Raw genomic sequence first — 21,961 nt, 5'->3', positions numbered from 1 at the left:
ATAATACGATTTTAACCCAACATTTTAAAATATCAGTTTTAGGTAAGGGGAAAAAAATCCATTTTTTCTTAAGAAAATAATTTATTACAGGGCACAAGGGAATAACGTTTTTAGAAAGTATTCTGTAAATCTTCTTTTCTTTGACTTTGCCGATTTCAACAGTTCCATTATTGTTGCAATAGCCTATTTTAGCAGAGAGAAAGGCTTAAAGGGCAAGCTGTCCCCAACAGATCACTCCCGCTGGTCCTTACCAAGCCAGGCGCTCACTCAGGAAAATTCACCATACAGGTGTGACACAGGCTTACACTGAACGGGAAAAAATGAGCGACAATAGGGAACGTCTGTCGAGCGGATACTGTGGACGTGTCAAGGACCATGCGGCTTATTGCTCACGACAGCCCCATTCAGTAAATGCAGTTCTTATCCTCCATCTGAGGCTAAGGGAAGTGAAGTTAACTCGCCTGAGGCCACATAGGTGGTTAAGTGACTTTTAGGGCTTCTAAATTCTTAGATCAGAATTGAACAAATGCAAAAGAATGAGGTATATTTGTAAGTCCTGATTCAAAGGATGTCAACAGCATTGTGTTTGGTGAAAAGAGAACATTTTAGTAAAACTGAAGAGTGCATTTTAAAACATCACTGGCCTCCTTCTGATTCCTCTAATATTTCACTATGCGAAGTGGGCACCAGCTTTGGTGCTGGGCACTAGCAGCATGAGCATCCCCTGGGAGCATGTTAGAAGTGCGTCAAGTCAGGCTCACCCCAAACCTCCTGAGTCCGCATCAGCAGTGAACAAGACAGGTGGCTGTGTACTCCTTGAAGTGTGAGAACCCTCTAGCCCGCCAACGGCACTCCCTTTTCTGCACTTGGCTACGATGCACTTCCCGGGATTTATGTGCTCCACTCCCTCTCATTTCTTTCAACTCTGCTTAATGTCACCTCCTTAGAGAGGTCTCCTCTGACTTCCATCTGAAAAGCAGTGTCATCTGTCACCCTCTATCTGCTTAACATGCTTTATCTTTCTTCATAGCAATGACCAGTACCTGAAATCACAGGCTCGTGTGTTATCTGTTCCTCCTACTCCAGTGTGGGCTCCGTCAGGGCAGGGACTTCGTACCTCCAGCACATCAGACAGTGGCTGGGTAAAAGCGCTTGATAAATACTTGCAAGAGGGTCTACTTTCTCCGCAGGACTATATAGAGTGCAAATATCTAATTTAATGGTGGATATCCCTGGTAAGCGGAAAGGGAAGACTGGGGAAAGAGACCTTTTGTAGTTTTTGCAATTTTCAACTTTTACCCTTCTGGAGTTTTTGCAGTTTTTCAAAGGCATATGCACCATTTTAAATAATTTATTAAACACTTTTCAAATAATTTAACAAACTAGCTCAAGATATATCATACCACAAAACAAAGCAGATTACATCCCTTCCTTCTAAAAGATTTTGGCTTTCTTAGTTTCTCAGATTATACTTTAATAAGAAACTATGTCCTTTTAAGGGCCTCTTTGTTTCCCCCCAGAAATGTCATTATATTAAGAATTTTACTTTTGAAACTCAGACATTACAACTATACATGTGGACCATGCCTTGCCCCACTAGCAGGCCAGGCCCTAAACAGCCTGCCTGGTTCTTGAAGTGGTGCAGACCCTCACACTCAGTGTAGAGTTTCCCACAATTGGCAGAGAAATTGAGCAGATTCAAATCAGATTCCACAAAAGAAAATCATCTTTACTGGTGAATCTTTTATTTGGACAAGAAAAAAACATCTCCACACTGTTCCCTTTTATACAGAAAATGGAACATCTCAAATATATTAGTTTTTCTCTTTTTCAACAGAATTCATTTCAATCTGGTCCCAGGAACTGCTTCTCATTTTAGGATTCACGTTTTAGTAACACATATGCACCCATTATAGCCAAAAGAGCATACTGGAAAGAAAACACAATGGAAAATCACTGTGAGGTCTACAAAGAAATTTGGTCTGTAAATGTATTCAGATGAAGTCCATTAAATACTGGGCTGAGGACAGAATCAAAAGATTACCTCTTCCCCCCATGCCTTGTTCTCTAAATGAGCTGTTCAATGCCACATTATGATCAAAAACCCAAATATATACTGATGGACTGAAGATCAGACAACGAACAAACACAGCAAATGCAGCGCTTACTCCTACGCAGGTTTCCCATTGTTTGTCAAGTGATTTTTTAAAAAAATATAGATACACGCCTGTAATCCCAGCACTTTGGGAGGCTAAGGCAGGCAGATCACCTGAGGTCAGGAGTTCGAGACCAGGCTGGCCAACATGGTGAAACCCTGTCTCTACTAAAAATACAAAAATGAGCTGGGCATGGTGGTGGGCACCTGTAATCCCAGCCACTAGGGAGGCAAAGGAAGGAGAATCACTTGAACCTGGGAGGCGGAGGTTGCGGTGAGCTGAAATTATGCCACTACACTCTAGCCTGGGTGACAGAGCCAGATTCCGTCCAAAATATACATATATATATACACACACACACACACACACACACATTTACATATATACGATATATACACACACATATATATACACATATATAGAGAGAGAGAGAGATACCATTTTTGTTGAAGTTGAGAGGTAAGCATTACTAGTTTATGGGACTACTTTTGTGTGTGTATGAAAATTTCCATAATAAAAAGCAACAATTAGATAAATGCCATTTTAGAACATGAACACACAGGGGGAAAGTAGCTATTTTAAATAATTAATTTAAATGTTACTACTTTAAATGACTACATTAATTTGTGGTTAACTATAGATATTCTGCAGGCCTATTAATGGCAACAAGTTTTAAGAAGACTGCCTCTTTACAGTTGCACAAGTAAAAGCTCCAATATTTAACTAAGTAAATAAATATAGACACAAATAAATTCCTACCTTGAATTTTGGATAGTCATTCATTATTATGGTGACCATACCAACATATGGTAAAAACCTAAATTGTGGGATAAAAAGCAAAAGATATAAAAATTGTTTATAACATGATGATGGCAACATCTGAAAATACTATAAATCAGTCTTAGGAAATGAATCGTACGTGGGAATGCCACTGACCGGGGCTGTAAGGATGTATTCAGCCCTGTCTCAAACAGCTTTATTAGTAAGGAGCATCAGCACTGGCAGCCAGGACAAGTTTTCTAAGTAGGCACTTGAGTTGAGATAGTGATGCTGGTTGTCTTCACTTGCTACAATTAAAATAGTTAAGCCGCTTATACAAAAAGATGAGGCAACTTTCACAAATCTAGTTTCTATTTAGAAGAGAAGATTCAGAGAGCCTATATAAAAACTGCTGTTAAAGCTTTCAAAGCCCATGAGTAATGAGTTTGTAATGCAAATAATTATTTTGATTTCCCAGTGCTTGTCAGATATAACAAATAAATGTATTGGGTAGCAAATACAAATGTGAATACCATAACTTATACTCAAATATGATTATGATCCCAGAGAGAGGAGGTTCAGTGCAGAAACCAGCCAATGATTACGCTGACAAAATTAACAGCAATATGTCATCAGATGGACCCAGGTCTCAATCACCTCTGCTCATGGGAAACCAGGTAACACACCCATAGTACCTTCCAGTCTTTTACAAATCAGTAGCTCCATCCTCTCTCTTATCCAAAGTCTCTCACCACAGTGTCTAGAAAGACAGGATGGACTAACTGGAAGCCCTCCTGGTCCCCCCGGAGATATTCAAGTGAAAACGCAACAAAGAAAAATGGTTAAAGGAGTAGGAAGAAGCTGTAAGCCACAATCTGACTGATAATGCTAAATCTTACAAAATGGTAGCCAGTCTCTCCAGCCTTAAAAAGCTAGTGAGATTTAGGTAAGATAAAAAAAACATTTCTACGTCTGTTCTACATAAAACGGGTTGCCGAGAGGGGAAGAATTCCCTTTTTTGGTTTTTAATGAGGACACATTCTCTGTTATGTGAATCAGAAGCAGAACTCATTGCTGGACAACTATACAAAGATGAATACTAAAAGATGTATCACAGAAATGTTTCTAGTTACAAAAAATAGGAAATAATCTAAGTGTCCACCAAAAGGGGATTGGTTAAATAAATTTTTATTCACAATAAAACAGCTTGTAGCCACTTAAAAAGATATAGATGTAGATCTGACATGAAAAGCTATTTCCAACTTCCTGCTGGGTGAAAAACAATCAAATTCTAAGTGAAATTATATATATGCATAACACACATAACCAGCCCAGAGAGTATCTACAGCATTCCCTGAAACGTTCAACAGTGGTTATCTCTGGGAGACTTTCTTGTAATGGTTATTTAAAATCCGCAAATAACTAATCTCTCAGTGAGGATTTCTTTTTATTCATTTTTTAAGAACAAATTTTTTTTTAATTTTTCTTAATAGAGATGGGGTATCCCTATGTTACTCAGGCTGGTCTTGAACTCCTGGGCTCAAGTGATCCTCCTGCCTTGGCCTCCCAAAGGTGCTGGGATTACAGGTGTGAGCCACTGCGCCTGGCTGGATTTATTTTTAAACAGATTTGAACCCATCATACAGATAATTGGGCTCCGTTTTAGATTTTAGGTCTTTAGGAATTTATAAGTTGTATTTGTCTTCAAAGGATAAACTAGAACTGCTCAGAACTCTCCTGATATGTCATATTTGTAATTAACGACTCAGCCTATCCATTTAATTTCTTCATTTCTAAGTGTTTTCCATAACCTTCTATATAACTTAAAGGTGAATTCTCACCCTCTTGCTCTTCCCACCACGTCCTTCTTTTCCAGCCAGTTCTGGCCTTCTTTGTACAAGCCTCTATCGTCAACTTCATTATTATCTCCTTTAGTCAGAAATTTGATGTCTCCATTATCTCTGGAAAGCAAAATAATGTCCTCTCAAAAATTATTTTCAGCACAGCATCATTTACAAAAATATTAGTTTATCTAAGACTTTACTGTCAGACAGGAACATTTAGAAAAACAAAGATAACCTGACCTTCTTTTAGTCTAAGATGACTGCTTAAGACAACCATTCAACTGAAGCACAAATCTAATGACAATTTTGTAGACTTAAATTCCAAAACACTCAAGTAACCGTGACAACAAAAACCACGACCAAGCACAAGGGCAGCAATTTGCTTCCAGCACAGCACACAATGAAGAATTCCTTCTCACCACATGGCTTCTGGGAATGACGAATATACTAGGACCTAACATTTTTTTAACCTGTAAACAAGTGTATTCGTGTCATTCATCAGTGGATAAAATCATGTGAATCACCATTGTGCAATTCTTTCAAGTCCAGATTCATAATACACAAAAACACTATTGACAAGGAGCTTTTCCAGGCTCACTTCATTCACTTCCAGTCAGAATAGGTCAGAAGTCAGGACATGAAGCTGGTTTAACAACCTGTGCTGGACTTGAACTGTTTTCATTCTTAGACCTCATGGAACAATTTGGTTTTTTGTTTGTGTGTTTGTTTGTCTCAGATGGAGTCTTGCTCTGTCACCCAAGCTGAAGTGCCATGTGCCATCTCAGCTCACTGCAACCTCTGCCTCCCAGGTTCAAGCGATTCTCCTGCCTCAATCTCTGAGTAGCTGGAATTACAGGTGTGAGCCACCACACCGAGGTAATTTTTGCACTTTTAGTAGAGGTGGGGTTTTGCCATGTTGGCCAGGCTGGTCCAGAACTCCTGACCTCAAGTGATCCACCAGCCTCGGCCTCCCAAAGTGCTGGGATTACAGGCATAAGCCACCGCGCCCAGCCTCATAGACCAATTTGTTAACATGGATGATATTCCTCTTCACTCTAGATATAAACTTAATCCTAGATCACACAGATTTGAGCACAAGGTAATTTAAATGCAAGTGTGCTCTAGGCTGTCCTCAGATTTCCTTTTCCTTGCCAAATGCACAATTTGTTACTGCATTATTTCCTTCACCACTGACCACGGTAGTATAAAGTCGAATTTGCAGGGAAACAAGAATCACAAATGGCATAACACCGGTGTGTTAAAGTGACATGTGGGACCCGTTTTAAGCATTCTAAACTGGTGCTCAGATAGCCTTGACTCTAGAAACGTAATATTGTAGTATTATGGAGCTGTAAAGAGGGTCTTCTTTCAATAAGACAGATGAAAAAAGAATGCACTATTATAATGGAATAAAATGCCAAAACCCCCAAAGATTTGAAACCATATTAAAAAGAGCAAGCTGAGTTGCAGACATGGTTATGAAATCAGGATAAAAATCCTGACAGTTTCTCATAATTCATGCAAATTAGAGCAAATAATCATTTCCTCAACTTGGAAGAATTGATCATCTTTAGAAATTAGTTGTCAGTCAGTGCAAGTACTGTCACATCATGACTGAGGACGCTTCTTCCTCAGGAATCTAACAGGTAGGCAACAAGTAGCCGCTAGCACAGGACCAGTGTATCAGCACAGGTTGAAACTGGATTGTTTTCATGTTTACAGTAATGGGAAGTGAATAAATATCAATATCTGTGGGGTACACTTGTGAAGAAGCAGTAAATGGGCCGGGCACAGTTACTCACGCCTATAATCCCAACAATGTGGGAGGCTGAGGCGGGTGGATCACCTGAGGTCAGGAGTTCGAGATCAGCCTGGCCAACATGGCGAAACCCCATCTCTACTAAAAATACAAAAATTAGCCAGGTGTGGTGGCGCGTGCCTGTAATTCCAGCTACTTGAGAGGCTGAGGGAGAATTGCCTGAACCCAGGAGGCAGAGGTTGCAGTGAGCTGAGATCATGCCATTGCACTCCAGCCTAGGAGACAAGAACGAGGCTCTGTCTCAAAAAAAAAAAAAAAAAAAAAAAAAAAATAGCCAGGCATGATGGTGCATGCTTGTAATCCCAGGTACTCAGGAGGCTGGGGCAGGAGAGTCGCTTGAACCCGGGAGGCGGAAGTTGCAGTGTGAGTGGAGATCACACCATTGTACTCCAGCCTAGGCGACACAGTGAGACTCCATCTCAAAAAAAGAAGCAGTGAATGGAATGCGAATCTAATACCAGATATGTACAAGTAGTTACTTCTCTCTCTCAAACTCAAACACACACACACATAGAGTGAGAAATGCTCCGTTATTAAAAAACATACCTAGGCATACCTAAATTTAATTCTGACTCATACAGATAAAAATCCATACTAAGCTGCATAAAGGTAAATGAATAACCAAGTATATATGAAATGTAACACTTCTACTAATCATGTGAAGTACTCTCTCATGAGAACTTTATATATTTGAGCAAGAAGTAAATGTTTCCGGTTCCAGGAAAGGATCTTAATAAGTAAGTCATGGCTGGTATTAACAGCAAGGCTGTTTGGGGAGTGGGGGATGTGGCAATGGAAAATTAACGCAGAATATGCAATGACCAAATCATGAGATGAGTTGGAAAAGGAATTTTTATCCATCCAGGACTAATATTACTGCTGAAAATGCCACTTTGGCTAAACACAGAAAAACAGCTAGTTTTTTTGCATTTCAGAAAATAATTTTCGTATCAAAACCGTCCTCTGTTGCAGTGTGACTTGATTTTCTTTGAACTCCTTCAAATAACTACCATGTCATAATATATCACACCTTACAATTGTGCAGCAATTTAAGTTTCTGAATTGCTTTAGTAAACATTAGTTCACTTCATTCTCATAATCACTCTGTGAGTTACTGTGGGTTTAACGACCACAGCTCTCATCCTACAGAAAGAGTTACGCAGTTGGTCCAAAGTCACCCAGTGAGAAAATGGCAGCACTCACGACATAATCCTGTGCTTTTACTAGTTTCTAATTAGCCATGAATCTACCAAAAATTTACAAAACAAAACCAAAAAGAAATAAGCCTCTTTACTTTTCATGAACTTTGATTACTCTGTGAACTATTGGAATGTCTCGTCCTTCAACTTTAAAAACAACTATTTCACCAGCTCTGATTGGGTCTTCCCGGAAATTTGTGAGGAACAGGAGGTCTCCTCTGTGAAAGGCCGGCTCCATACTGCCACTAGAAAGAAGCACAAAGTCGGTATCAGCATTACCCTGTGTCCAAAAGGTGATCAGAATAAACATGTCAGAGGTGAAACTCAATAGTCAAGTAGGTCTCAGGAGCTATAAAACAAGCCACTGCGGCTTCCTTCTGACTGCTCAAGGTAGTAACATGTGCGAAAGGAAATGACTTCTACTGACATTAATGTGTCATGAGCACTGGCAGAACCCTCTGCAGTTGGTATCAGGTAGAAAAGAAACCAGGATTAACGTCAACTCTGAAGTAAAAGCTACCAATTTTTAGCTTTCAAAAAAGTCCTGCATCTACAAATATAGTAGTGTTTTCCTCCAGAACTGCAGAACTTACAGCTAATCATCTAGGGCAATCCTTTCGTTTTAGAGCAGATCCCCAGCACTTAGGATACTGCAACACTTACTTAAGAAATGAGCCGGGCGCGGTGGCTCAAGCCTGTAATCCCAGCACTTTGGGAGGCCGAGATGGGCGGATCACAAGGTCAGGAGATCGAGACCATCCTGGCTAACATGGTGAAACCCCGTCTCTACTAAAAAATACAAAAAACTAGCCGGGCGAGGTGGTGGGCGCCTGTAGTCCCAGTTACTCGGGAGGCTGAGGCAGGAGAATGGCGTAAACCCGGGAGGCGGAGCTTGCAGTGAGCTGAGATCCGGCCACTGCCCTCCAGCCTGGGCGACAGAGCGAGACTCCGTCTCAAAAAAAAAAAAAAAAAAAAGAAATGAGGAACACATGAAAGCACTTGGGGAGCACGACCCACCCTGATGCCAAACTGAGGCTGGGACAAAACGGGAACCCAAGTCCTTTGCCTCCTGCAGCAGCAGGAGAACATGGTGGAGAATTCCACCATATTCTACAAAAGCCCAATTCTAACAAACATGGACTGGGTTATTGTGGAAGTCAATAAACAATTCCACATGATACCAATTTAAACCTGTGCCAAAATCTTTGGTGGATTCAAAGTAAATTGCAATATGCTGGAAGATAAAATTTGAAAAGTTCATTATATATATATATATTATATATATATACACACACACACACATATGTGTGTGCTAATTCTTTGCTTTAATACATGAGAGAATAAGACCTAGAAACACAGGGGGCTGTGCAACCAAGGACGAGTAACGGCTGCTGAGCAGGAAGAACCTGAGGAGAATGAACCACTGAAGCTCCATGGAGCTCTAGCAGAAACAAAGAAAACCGTGGCTCCCAACAAGAGTTTGGGAAGCTTGCCCTCCTTCCTTCCAGCCTGGCCCACCTCGAACATCTCAGCAGGTGCAGAAGGTGGCAAGGAGAAATGCAGCCTGTCAAACCAGTGCCACTAAGTATAGTCATGGATGAAGCATTCAAAATCAGCCAATCTGAATGACAGGGGAAAAGGGCTAGAAATACAACTGACTTAAGAGAAAACATCACAGTCAACAAATTTGAGTTTGTTCTGTCCCCCAATATGAAATTCTATTTTGTCTTCTTCTGAAAATAAAACGTAATTGTTTCAGGGTTAAAAAAAAAAAAAAGCTAAAATGCTTAAGATAATTTCTTCATCTGTGGCCTCATCTTTACTCCTTCAACAAAATTCCTGAAGATACAGTGGGAAGATGTTGATAGAAAAGTAACGGTGTAAGAGAACTGCAGCTGGGAAAAGATCCCTGCACAGACGACAGAGGCCATAGGTGTCCTGAGGGTGGACATCAAGGGTCACTATCATGTCCTATCAGGAGAGCAGTTCTTTTCAACGTTTCACTAATATCAATGTCTACTTGCTTTCCTCATGGGCCAGATTCCCCCCAAAACCACACATCCCTTAGGGATGTCACTGGTTTATGTTGACAAACCAAATTGCTTTACCATTACAAAGAATGCTTTAAAAAAAAAACCGTCCCTAAGTGCAGCAATTCCACACCAGCTCCTGTGTGAAAGTGTGTCTGTGAAATCTGACGAAGGCCAGGAAATCTCAGATCTAGTGTTGGTTCTGCCAAAAGTTACTGGGAGATGCTTGAGGCCTGGCCTCATTGGGCCTCAGGTTCCTTGTCTGTTAAAGGAGAGGGTCCATCTAAATTTGAGGTTTTAAATTCCTTCTTCTTTAAAAAAAAAAAAAAAAAAGCCTTAAAATCCTTCCTTCACATGAACTCTTACCAGGAAGTGTAACCACATAAAACACGTAAGCGAGGAACTGTTACATGTGAAGCAAGGCTCAGCTTTCCTGAATCCATGAGTGTACTTCCCTTCTCCCCACTCCTAATCTACCCACCCCAACGCTAGGGGCCTCCCTAAAGCACAGTGTGAACACGAGTGGGTCGGAGGTCGCACAGCTCTGCTGTGAGCTAGGCTGTCCTCAGTCTTCTAAATTCATGAAAACTCCATCTCTAGAAGTGTGCCCCTTGGCCAAGCACATGAGGGCGGCCTGGTGGGGCGTGGATCACGGCTATGGCCCCACAAGGTGGTGGCAAGGCCCGGTGGAGGGAAAGGGCACTGGTATGGGAGCTAAGAGCCCTATGTTCTGGCCTCGGCTCCTGTACTGGTAAGCTGTGACTCTGCCCAAGTTACTGCCACAGCCCACCATGCCACCTTGAAAACAACAGATTTGATGATCTAAGACACGCCAGACAGACAGCATCTTGAAGCACCTACTAGTTCCCAAACACGGCCATTTGATTTCAAATTGATGTGAAGTTTTTCCCCTTGGATGGCTTTATGGCTGTGTGAAGTTAACTCTAGTGGTAACTTTTCTAAAATAAACATGCTGTACTGTTATAAGCATCATAGTCTCAAGAAGATAGTAGCCATCAATACACCAGTATTACTGAAGAAGCTTGAAAAAAATACTAGACACAATGCTACGCACTGGGGATACAGACGCCCTGCCTGTTTGGTACAAAGAAAATGAAGTAACATTTTTAGTTATGTTTAAAAATCAATTTGTATAGAAATAATGCATGAATACCATATTATTAAATTGTCATTTGAAGTGCACGAGCATCAACATGGTTAAAGCTCTAAAATGTCTACTAAGAAAGATAAGATTTTTCAAAAGCCAGAAAAAAAGAAACATTCTCAAAATAGGTATCAATAAAGACTAATAATTTATCCAATTAAAATCTTGAATTTCAGCTGTCATACAGGTTTTCACTTTAGGCTGCCCCGCTCCTCAGACCCAGGGCAGCCTTGTGATGGAGGCTTTGGCTGGAGGCCAGCCTGGGGGACCTACCTCAGCACCACCACGATGGGGCTTTCGCTGCCGGTGAGCACGATCAAGCCTTTCCATATCATGAGGGCAGAAGACACAATCATGGCGAAGTTTAAAACCTGGTAATAGAGCTGGAATGAAAAAGAGGAACCACAGTGAAAACCAATAGCAGAAGACCCACCACCCTGAAGCTGGAGATGCACTTATCAAACTTTTCCAAAGACACGATTTTAGGACAGGAAACTAACACAAGGTACAAAATTCTGCAGTATTTCAACTTTTGTCCCTGGAAAGAGCCTGGCAAATCTCTCTCCTTAAGTGAGAGAGAGGGGAGGAAAAAAAGAGCAATCTGTGAGGCCTGTCTTGTTAAAGCCTCAAGGAGGCCCTCATCACCTCTTCGGGATTTCCCAGCGCCTTGTACCCTAGAGAGTTCCGCTACTCAAGGCCTGCCACCAGAGCCTCCCGATGAAGACCATTCCCAGACACAGTGCAGCATGGTGAGCACAGGTCTCACCCAGATCCGCACACTGTGGATTCACCTAGAACTACGTTTAGCCTCAAACGGAAGCTTCCGAGTCCTATAGTGCTTGGCAATGAGATCATCCTGCATCTAAAAATGACATTTTAAAATCAGTGAACAGAAACTCTAAACATCTTAATGTTTAAAGTTTTCATAAATGTTTTAAAAGGTAAATAACAAATATTTGGTTAAGAGCACAGGTGGGGCTGGGCACAGTGGCTCAAGCCTATAATCCCAGCACTTTGGGAGGCTGAGGCAGGCAGATCACGAGGTCAGGAGATCGAGACCATTCTGGCTAACACAGTGAAACCCCGTCTCTACTAAAAAATAGAAAAAAAAATTAGCCAGGCATAGCAGCAGGCGCCTGTGGTCCCAGCTACTTGGGAGGAGGCTGAGGCAGAAGAATGGCATGAACTCGGGAGGCGGAGCTTGCAGTGAGCCGAGATCGCACCACTGCACTCCAGCCTGGGCGACAGAGCGAGACTCCGTTACAAAACAAAAAGAGTACAGGTGGGCGGGTCACACGAGTTAGGGCATAAGCACTAGTTATATCAGCTCTGAGAAGGAGGTAGAAGCCCACCCACTCTACCTCAGACCACTGCGTTTAGACCCACCGGGCTTGCCTCGCTCCTTGCAGCATGGCACGAGCTGAAGCACAGGCTCTTCCTTGCTGACAGCTCCCTGCTGCACCTGCCAACTCCTAGTGACTAAAGGAGAAAACAACACCTGCCCATGTGCCAACACCCTGTTAGGCTGGAGCTGACCCATCAGCCCAAACATCCGCCTTCCTTCCAGGCACAACAGGGACTAACGCTGCTGTGGCTAGGACCACTCAAAATCAAAGCCCGTCATGGCATCGCCAGCACCGCCTGCCAGGGAGGCTCCTTACTTTGGTACCTGCCTCAATCTTCCTCTTCACAACCCCTGCAGTTGTTGGGGTGATCTGCAGAGCCAGGTGGGTGGTCCATCAACACTGTGCTATCTCAATTCTTGGGCCCCCATCCACATCTCCAAAGATCTTCCCTCCACTGGGGCCACCCACTCTCAGCAACACACCCTGGAACCAAAATGGCTCTATCCTCACGTGGGTCTATCCCCACTGGTTCAATGACCCCCTTCCACCGGGCCGCAGGTGCCTATTCTCCTGGCACCTGTGCTCACCTCTGTGTATACCTCAGGACCCATGTTCTGTCAGGTCCTTCACCCCTCATTTCTGTTTTTCTACCCTCAGCATGCAGTGTGCACAGTCACTTATAGGGTGGGAGCCACAACCCTACCAGGCCTGGCAGCTCTTCCTCCAGAGATTTCTGTTCCCCTCTCCAGGGAATGAACTCCCAGAGCTCTGCTGAGGAAGGTGAGGCCTCTGGGTGGAAGACAGGAGAGCGAGGGGTCTCACTGCTTCTGTGCTTTTCTACCCAATCAAATTGATTTCAGCCCCATCTCCCCTTCGCCTCCAGTTCTGGGGACACCAATTCCTGGGTCTCTGAGGACTATCTCTGCCTCACAAACCTGAAGAGCCACAGCTTCCCCCAGTGCCGCTCAGATCCTGGCTTTCTCTGGCTGTGCCAGTTCCCATTCTTCCATCTGTTTTCCAGCTTCTAGTATTTGGCTGATCTTGTTTCCTTTCCCGGGCATATCCTGGAGTCACTGATAACTTCTAAAACCTCCTTGCTATTAATATAGTTTTAGTGTTTTGGAGGCAGTGCTGTTAGACAAGTTAGATCCCACCTTAGCTCCCTACCAGCTTTCCAGAACATCCTTTTGAATGAAGTTTGGAGTGAGGACCTGGATCACATGGCTCTGGGCAACATCATTTTCCTCCACTATCCAAATTTAATTTTAACTGAGATGGATGTGGTGGTATGAATTCTTTTTGAGCATTGAGTACAATTTAAAATACAGTTTTAAACACAGTTTAAATACAGTTTAAAATACACAAGGCCGGCTGGGTGCAGTGGCTCAAGCCTATAATCCCAGCACTTTGGGAGGCTGAGACGGGCAGATCACGAGGTCAGGAGATCAAGACCATCCTGGCTAACATGGTGAAACCCCGTCTCTACTAAAAAATACAAAAAAAATTAGCCGGGTGAGGTGGCGGGCACCTGTAGTCCCAGCTACTCAGGAGGCTGAGGCAGGAGAATGGCGTAAATCCGGGAGGCGGAGCTTGCAGTGAGCTGAGATCCGGCCACTGCACTCCAGCCTGGGCGACAGAGCAAGACTCCATCACACAAAAAATAAATAAATAAATAAATAAATACATAAGGCCTGGAAAAGTCAGGCTGAAAGAGACACTCAGGAAGTTCAAATAGAGACTTCCCAGGTGGTTCTATGTGGTTCTGACTTCTGGGTGTATGGACCGTTCTTCACAGCGGCAGCGTGCAAGCATCAGTGTGCACTAGGATCAGCTGGCGATGCCTGAGGAATGCACTTCAGACACATTCCCAGGCAACACGAAAGCTGCTGGCGTGGGAATCACAGCTGAGAACCACTGCTCTATACCATTGGTTCTCAACCTTGGCTGCACCTTAGAATCATCGGGGAAGCCCTGGAAAGTCCATCCCAGATCAGCTGGATCGCTGGGAGGGGTGGGGTGATTCTGAGGTGCAGTGAAAGTTGAATCACGGCTCCTCCTCCCATCAGCTAAAGACTCTCCCATCGCAAACCCTTCCTCCACCTCACATCCTCCTCCAGCTTTCACACTCTCTCTTCTCCTTCACAGCTCTTCTCAAAACAGTGTCTACCCCAAGTTGCTCCCCTTCTTCACCATCTATATTCAGTCCTCAACCTACATAATCAGTCACATGCTCACTAAATCCAAAGGATAACTGTCGGCCCTCACCTTACCTGACCTTCCAGCAGCTCTCAACACACATGATCATTTCTTCAAACCCTTGGCCCCTGCCTTCCAGAATGGCATGCCATCCACTTCTGACCACTTTCTTGTCTTCCTGCCAGTTGCTCCTCCTCCACCTGAACCTCCTCCTCTACCTGAATGCTGGCATTGGTCCCATCATGCTAACTACTCCCAATTCAGAGACTTCCAACTGCCTACCTGACATTTTCACCCAGATGTCTTTAAAGACACCTCCTGCTCAACATGTCAAAATTAAACTTACCTTCTCCAAAAGCTTTCAGTGCTAGTGATCCTTCTCTCAGCAAATGACATTATTATTGCCCTGCTGTTTGGAGCCACCCCGTACCCATTCATTCTATACATTCTGGCTTTCCAAACATGTCTGGAGTTTGTACAGTTCTCTCTATTCCCACTGCTGCCACTCTCATAATATCACCAATGGGGCCCATCAGGCTGCTGTGACAGCCTCATGACAGGTCTCCTGATGCCCATGCACACCTCTTCCGATCCATTCTCTGTGCTACAATCAGGGCAGTCATGCGCCACTTGATGACAGACACATTCTGAAAAATGTGTTGTTAGGTGATTTTATTGTTGTCTGAACATCATAGAGTGTACTTATACGAACCCAGATGGTGTCACTCACTACACCCCTAAGCTATACGGTGTAGCCTATTGCTCCTAGGCTAGAAACCTGTACAGCTTGCTACTAGATTGAATACTACAGGCGACTGTAACACACTGCTAAGTATTTGTGTAACTAAACATAGAAAAGGCAGAGTAAAAATATGGTATAATTTTATGGGACCACCATCGTGTATGTGGTCCATCATTGACAGAAACATCGTTATATGGTGCTTGACTGTACTGGTTTTCAAATGCACATCTGGTCACCTGGTCATGTCTACGCCCTGCCTAAAGCCCTTTGATTATATTCCAGTACTCTGAGGATGAAGACTAAACTACAATATGGCCTCTAACGCCCTGTCTGATATATCCCCCCAGCCCCACTTCAGCTGCTGAAGCTCGCCTCACCCCAGCTGCACTGGTGGTACCGTCCATGCTTCCACCTCACATGCTTCTTTCCACCCCAGGGCCTTCATCCAGAAGGCTCCCTCCCTGGACCCCTCAGTTTACCAACACTCACCTCTACATCCACCTTTAAATGCCAGTGCCCAACAGAACCCTGCCCTGACCGGCTAGACCAGAAATCAGCAAACTTTTTGTGTAAAGGGTTAGACAGTAAATACTTTATGTTTACGGGTCATGTAGTCTCATTGAAACTACTCAGCCCTGCCAGTGTAGTAGGAAGGCAGCCATAGACAATATGTAAAAGAAAGAGCATGGCTGTGTGCCAATAAAACTTTACAAAAACAGGTGGTGCAATGGGGTTTGCCAACCTCCACTCTGGCCGGCCTAGGTCTTCCTATTACATATTCTCACTGCATCCTGTATTTCTTGATATCATTCATCAGCATCATAATTAAGCATGTAATTACCTAATGTGTCTTTTGTACTAGACTTTACATTCCACAAAAGGAGGCATCATTTCAGCCTTGCTCATAGCTGTATCCTCAAGATTCAACACAGGCTTGGCAAAAAGTTAAGTATTCAATTTGTTGAATAAATAGTGATAAAATAACCATCTTTAATGGTGAGTGCAGGTTGAGAATTATGGCCCAAAGACATTCATTACAGCCTTAATTCTAATAATGTGGAAAAGGCAATAAATGAGCAACAATAGGGAAATAACTGAATAGAAAATGGGGCCGAGTGCAGTGTAGCTCATGCCTGTAATCCCAGTACTTTGAGAGGCCGAGGTGGGCAGATAATCTGAGCTCAGGAGTTCAAGACCAGCCTGGCCAACATGGTGAAACGCCAACTCTACTAAAAATGCAAAAATTAGCCAGGCATGGTGGCACATGCGCCTGTAATCCCAGCTACTCGGGAGGCTGAGGCACAAGAATCTCTTGAACCCGGGAGGTGGAGGTTGCAATGAGCCGAGATAACATCACTGCACTCCAGCCTGGGTGACAGAGCAAGACTCCATCTCAAAAAAAAAAAAAAAAAAAAAGAAAAGGAAAAGAAAATGGCAGATTAGTCCACTATTTAAAACAATGCATAAAGAACTCAATGGGAGTGGAGGAGAAAGCGGGTTCGGTTAGGGGAGGAAAATAAAAAGGAAGTTTAATGACACGACCAAACACAGTATGTTGAGTGAAAAATGTAAGCTGCAGTAGGAGCTCACCAAACGATAAAACAAACACAAAGAGATGCCCCAAGATGCTAAGAGAGGCTATTTTAGGATAGTGAAATTATGAGTCATTGACTTTTCTTCTTTAAACTATTCTCTATTCTGAAAATGTATTCTGACTGATGTAAGGTAGGAAAAGCAGAGCTCAAAACTGTCTCTTGCTAATGTTAAAACTGTAACAATAGGTAATTTGATGCAATTATGAAGGATACAACTGAAAGTGAGGACATAAGTGAATTAAGATAATTGTTAGTGTATTTGGTGCAATAAATCAAAATAGGAACATAAATATAATTCAACATTAAAGTTACACCCTTTTTTATTTTTTTTTGAGATGGAGTCTCACTCTGTTGCCCAGGCTGGAGTGCAATGGCATGATCTCTGCTCACTGCAACCTCCGCCTCCCTGGCTCAAGCGATTCTCCTGCCTCAGCCTCCTGAGTAGCTGGGATAATAGGTGTGCGCCACCACACCCGGCTAATTTTTATATTTTTAGTAGAGACAGGGCTTCACCATGTTGGCCAGGCTGGTGTCAAACTCCTGACCTCAAATGATCCACCCGCCTCGGCCTCCCAAGGTGCTAGGATTACAAGCATGAGCCACTGCACTCGGCCTACACACCATTTTTTAAAGCAACTTGGCTACTATGTCAATAGCAAATTATGAAACTATCATTATATTCCCAGGAGACTGAAAAATGAAACTGGAGTGCTAAGCAGACATTGTCAAAGTGTTGGGCTATAATATGTTAAACCACTGCTTCTTCTGGTTACATGGATTAAGTTTTTTAGTGGTCGTTTCTAAGATTTTAGTGCACCTGTCACTGGAGCAGTGTGCACTGCACCCAATATGTAGTCCTTTATCCCTCATCAAATGAAGAATATTTACCAGAAAGTTGCCATGAAACAATCAAAGTCTTTACACCATTTCACCATAAGCTCAAAGAGCATAACGGAAAAAATCAAAAATCACAAAGCAAATATTTAAGAATGCAAAGAAGTGAGCATTTAGAAGAGATTTAAAAAATTCATGTCTTCATTCAATAAATATTGAGTGACCAACAACAACAACAACACACTGCTTCTAAAGTAAAATCAGCCTTACAAGTCACGTCACGCTAAAGCAGAAGTTGTTCACTGGAATTCACATTCAAAAACCTCCCCAGCTGCTCTGCCTGACTTAAAGGACTTGATAAATAACCACTGTTTCATAATGAATTACATATCCAATTAGGAAAGCCCCAAACCATGGTTTTAAACAAAGATTGCCGTTTTTAGACAAGGTTTCAAGCCATCTGGCTCCACCCTGATAAAAGCAAATTATAAAATCTTGCCACTTATCCAGTAAAGACCTCGTACCAAGAATATATTTTCCGTATAATTTCCCAAGCTTGAAAAGTTCAGTAAGGGGAAGCAAAATCAATTCCTCAAAAAAACGTCCTTTGAGCAAACCATCTATCTGCCAAGGAAATGCCCAAATACACAAAAATCTAAAAATCAAACTAAGAAACCACAGATAATACTTGCAACACCTTAACTTTAAGAAACCTACTAATCAGATTCTAGGCTTAAAATCCTGGAATCCAGAAAAGTAATTTTGACTGAACTCCTGACAAGCTGACTGGGGTCTAAAAAAAACAAAACCACCACCACGTTTCACGGGTGCTTTTGTTGTTGTTCACCTTTGCCTACCAACTTTGTATGCTCAGCACTTAATGCGCATACAAAGTGTAGAAGTAAGTCCACACTCAGTCATCGTCAACCAAAGATGAAACAGCCAATGTCTAAGAGTTTTAAGCAAACATTTCAGACCAAATATTCTGGCTGACAGCAGCAGCACTGCCAGTAGCTGTATTTCCTCCTCTCTTCCTCACTGCAGAAACAAAGAGCCCTTGTCTTGCATGTGGGTCCTGCTTTAATAGTAAGCAGGGGTGGCAGAGAAAGAAGGTCCTGCTTTCAAGACTGGTAGAGCATGCAGGCCTGACAAGGTGTCATAAGATGCTATTTTGGAGGGAAGAAGAGGAACAAAAAAAAAAAAAAAAAAGCAAACGGACAAAGCTTTTTAAAAAAGTACTGAGAAGCAGTAGATTTGAGCTTGCTGAATTTTAATTAGAAGACTAGCAAAACAGGCAATACAGCCAGCTGCTGGCAGGCCTTATCATTGAGAGCAAAAAACACACTGATCTTTCAAAGGGCAAAGTGGTTTAGGGATCAATACACTCATCAGAGGGCCTTTTCTGACAGTCTGCAATTACAGCCATCAGTAGATCAGTACTAATTTTAGAGACATTTTAAAAACCCAGCCATTAAGTCTAAATTTTTAAACAAAGCTCTACTTCCTGGAGGGCATTCTTGTGAACAGCATCAATGCTCAGGACATTAGCAGTTACTTTTTTAAGCTAGTGATAATCTCTACTACAACTCATCTTCCAGAAACAGGAGTATATCAGCTGTGCACACCTAGACACTACCACATCCTAAACACGGTTGATGAAATAGAAATTATCAAACTTTCCCACACGACTGCACTAGTCTGAAATTTTACTTGGGGGAGGGGGAGGGGGAGGAGAGTGAGAGGGGAAAAAACACTTATGCCTAAGGGGGTAGTTGTGACCTCCCGTGGGCACCACCCCACATCTCAACTGATGGAGCAAATGAAACTGGATGCCCTCAAAATAATGAGGATTAATACCATGTTCAAAGACAATCAAAATCCCTTGGTTGGAAGGTCCCATTTTTCTTAGCACAATTTATTAGTAGTAATAGTGGCATTAGTATCCACCGTGATATTTAGGCCCTACAGGTCCCCCAAATTCTCTACCTAGAAGCTTACATAATCCTATTTTTCCTGACTGAGAGGGCTTCCTTTCCAATCCCTACTCACTCTTAACCTTATAGTGAAGAGATAAGGACCCAAAGACAGTGATGATGGCCAATAAGTGGCTAAGGAGAGAGCAAGAGGAACGTTTTCCTCTGAGGTCTTCTCAGAAAGGAGAGGGAATTCAACCACCCCAGCTGCCCAAAGACCCTACACTGCCTCCTATATTCATAGTGCGGCCAGAATGATGGCATCTTGGAAGTTAGAGAAGGCTTCTGGAATCCCGCTGGAAACACGGGTTGAGTCCACAATGATTGCGCACGGCTTGTGAGCTCTCTAGGCACAATGAGCATTATTGAGTCCCGACCCACGGTCAGGGGAAAAACAACTGCCCAGGTTGGAAAGAGGCTGCTTTGGGAGGCATCGCTGGACAGCTCCCATTGTAGGAAAGTTCTTCCCTCTCGCCTGCCTTTCTGCCACTTCCACCCGCCGGCAGTCAGGCCTCTGAAGCCCCACAGAGAAGTCGGTTCCCTCTTCACCGGGTGGCCCTTCAAATACGCGCAAACAGCTGTCGCTCACATAGTCAACTCTCCCACAAGCGTGGCTGTGGCTTTCTCATCCATATTTGACATTCCAAAGCACGGGGTTTCTATTCTCCCCTTTCCTACACCCTCCCCTAATTGTGCTCTTGTCAGGACAAGGAAGTGCACACCCATGCCCACACGTGGGCGTAGAACCCAGGGCCTGAGAGCCCAGCGCGGGAGCTTCGGGTGGCTGCCCGGCCGCAGTCACTGGGAACTGCCCTTCCCGAAGCCCTGCACTGGAAGCCCCGACTCCCCGCAAGCACAGTTGGTCCCGGCCTGGGCGCGCTCACCACCCGCCTCCGTCACCTGGCGCTTGTTCATCTTCCTCAGGTCCCCGAAGATGTCCAAACCGGACGCGGGGAGATGCGCCCCCACGGCGCCCGCGCGTAACATGGCGGGGTCTCCGGGGACCTAGCGGCCAGCCGGCTCTGGATGTCACAGACGGCAGCGGAGCACCTGCCGGCCCCCGCCCACCGGCCCCGCGTCCTTGCGGCCACGTGACCGGCGATTCGCTTGGGCGTCTGGGAATCGTAGTCTCGCTAGTCTTGGGCACTGGCCAGCCAGGAAGGAACTTGAAGGAAGAAAACTACCACTCCCAGAATGCCGCGGGGCGGGCACCTCGGCCAGTGAAGACCCAGGGCTCCTAGGGAGGGCAGCGACAGGGCTCCTGAGCCTTGTCCGACCCTTTGGAGGGAACGTCGAGCAGCGAGTGACCCCGCATACCTTGGGGCCAACTCGGGGAAGGGACTACTCAAGAGAAGCCGAATTTCCCGACTCTGGTCAGGCGCCAAGAGGACACCTAACTCCTGCTCGCAAATCACCTAGCCGTGTATCTTGGCTATTGGATGACTGCAGCGAGGAAAGGTGGTGCCTCAACACTGGGGGCGGGCTGAACCGAATCGGGGCGGGGCCTAAAGATGGATGTGAGGTGGGCGGGGCTTGGAAGAGGTTGGACTTTGATGCCGCTGAATTCTGCGTTTTGAGTGGTACCACTTGAATGCAAGGAAGTATCTTTGAATGCCTTGACCACAGTTGGGTTGCAATGGATATTAATTAAATGAATACATAAGCACCTAATTTCATACACGAGAAGGCAGAGGCCCAGAAAGGTTCATTGACGTGGCCAAGGTTAAGTGGAAATGAGTCTGGAATAGAACTCAAAGTTTTAAATTTAGAAGTCCTAGATCATCACAATTCTGATCCTAGATTACCTTTGGTTCATTCCCTCTTTTATGCATTATTTATTGTATTTATTTATCCACAAATCTTTATGGAGCACCTACCATGCACCTGGCCTTGTTCTAGGCACTTGAGAAACATCAGTGAACAAAACAAGCAAAGATTCTTGCCCTCATGAAGCTTATATTCTACCGAAGACAGATATAATAGATAATTTATACAGTACCTAAAGGATGGAGGTGCTATGACAACAGGAAAAGCAGATAAGTTGAATAGGGAGGTCTGGGGGAAAGGATCAGGTTGCAATTTAAAATATACCAGAAGCTGACTTACCATGAAGCTAATGAAAGGTAAGCTTTGGGTCCCTTCAGTTTCAAAGGTGTTTTCCAAGGCATGGGAGAAACTTAACCACAGAATGTGTAAAATTTTCAAAAACAAGATATTGCAATTGCCATTGGTCAAGAGTTCTGTTTCTTTGCATTCCAACTTCACCTCTATTACATTTCCCCTCCTGTTGGAGGGACAAGGAG

General features: G+C 43.7%; 1 protein-coding gene across 2 annotated transcripts; it reads right to left on the bottom strand.

Annotated features, from left to right (window-relative positions):
- Positions 1-1,723: 1,723 nt before the first annotated feature.
- On the bottom strand, positions 1,724-21,111 carry SEC11C (SEC11 homolog C, signal peptidase complex subunit). 2 transcript variants are annotated; one of them, XM_033238804.1, is made up of 6 exons: positions 20,559-21,111; positions 11,246-11,355; positions 7,873-8,022; positions 4,757-4,876; positions 2,916-2,973; positions 1,724-1,929 (listed from the first exon to the last, which is right to left on the bottom strand). In XM_033238804.1, exons 1-6 carry the CDS (start codon positions 20,643-20,645, stop codon positions 1,876-1,878), a joined length of 579 nt encoding a protein of 192 aa, XP_033094695.1. In that variant the 5' UTR covers positions 20,646-21,111; the 3' UTR covers positions 1,724-1,875. The 2 variants fall into 2 exon arrangements, with proteins under 2 accessions (XP_033094695.1, XP_033094696.1); XM_033238805.1 differs by lacking the exon at positions 2,916-2,973.
- Positions 21,112-21,961: the final 850 nt, after the last annotated feature.

Source organism: Trachypithecus francoisi, unplaced genomic scaffold (genome assembly GCF_009764315.1).
Source record: "Trachypithecus francoisi isolate TF-2019V2 unplaced genomic scaffold, Tfra_2.0 Contig01474, whole genome shotgun sequence".
Lineage (NCBI taxonomy): Eukaryota > Metazoa > Chordata > Mammalia > Primates > Cercopithecidae > Trachypithecus > Trachypithecus francoisi.
The sequence above is the reverse complement of the archived record's forward strand: the minus strand, read 5'-3'. Positions and strand labels throughout refer to the sequence as shown.

Excerpts from the sequence above, each read along its gene's own strand:
- SEC11C (XM_033238804.1), bottom strand. The coding sequence starts at position 20,645 with ATGTTACGCGCGGGCGCCGTGGGGGCGCATCTCCCCGCGTCCGGTTTG. Across the intron at positions 4,877-7,872 it reads GTAATCAAAGTTCATGAAAA|AGATAATGGAGACATCAAAT; the intron begins GTAAAGAGGCTT and ends TTTGCTTTCCAG. Across the intron at positions 1,930-2,915 it reads ATGACTATCCAAAATTCAAG|TATGCTCTTTTGGCTATAAT; the intron begins GTAGGAATTTAT and ends TTTTCTTTCCAG.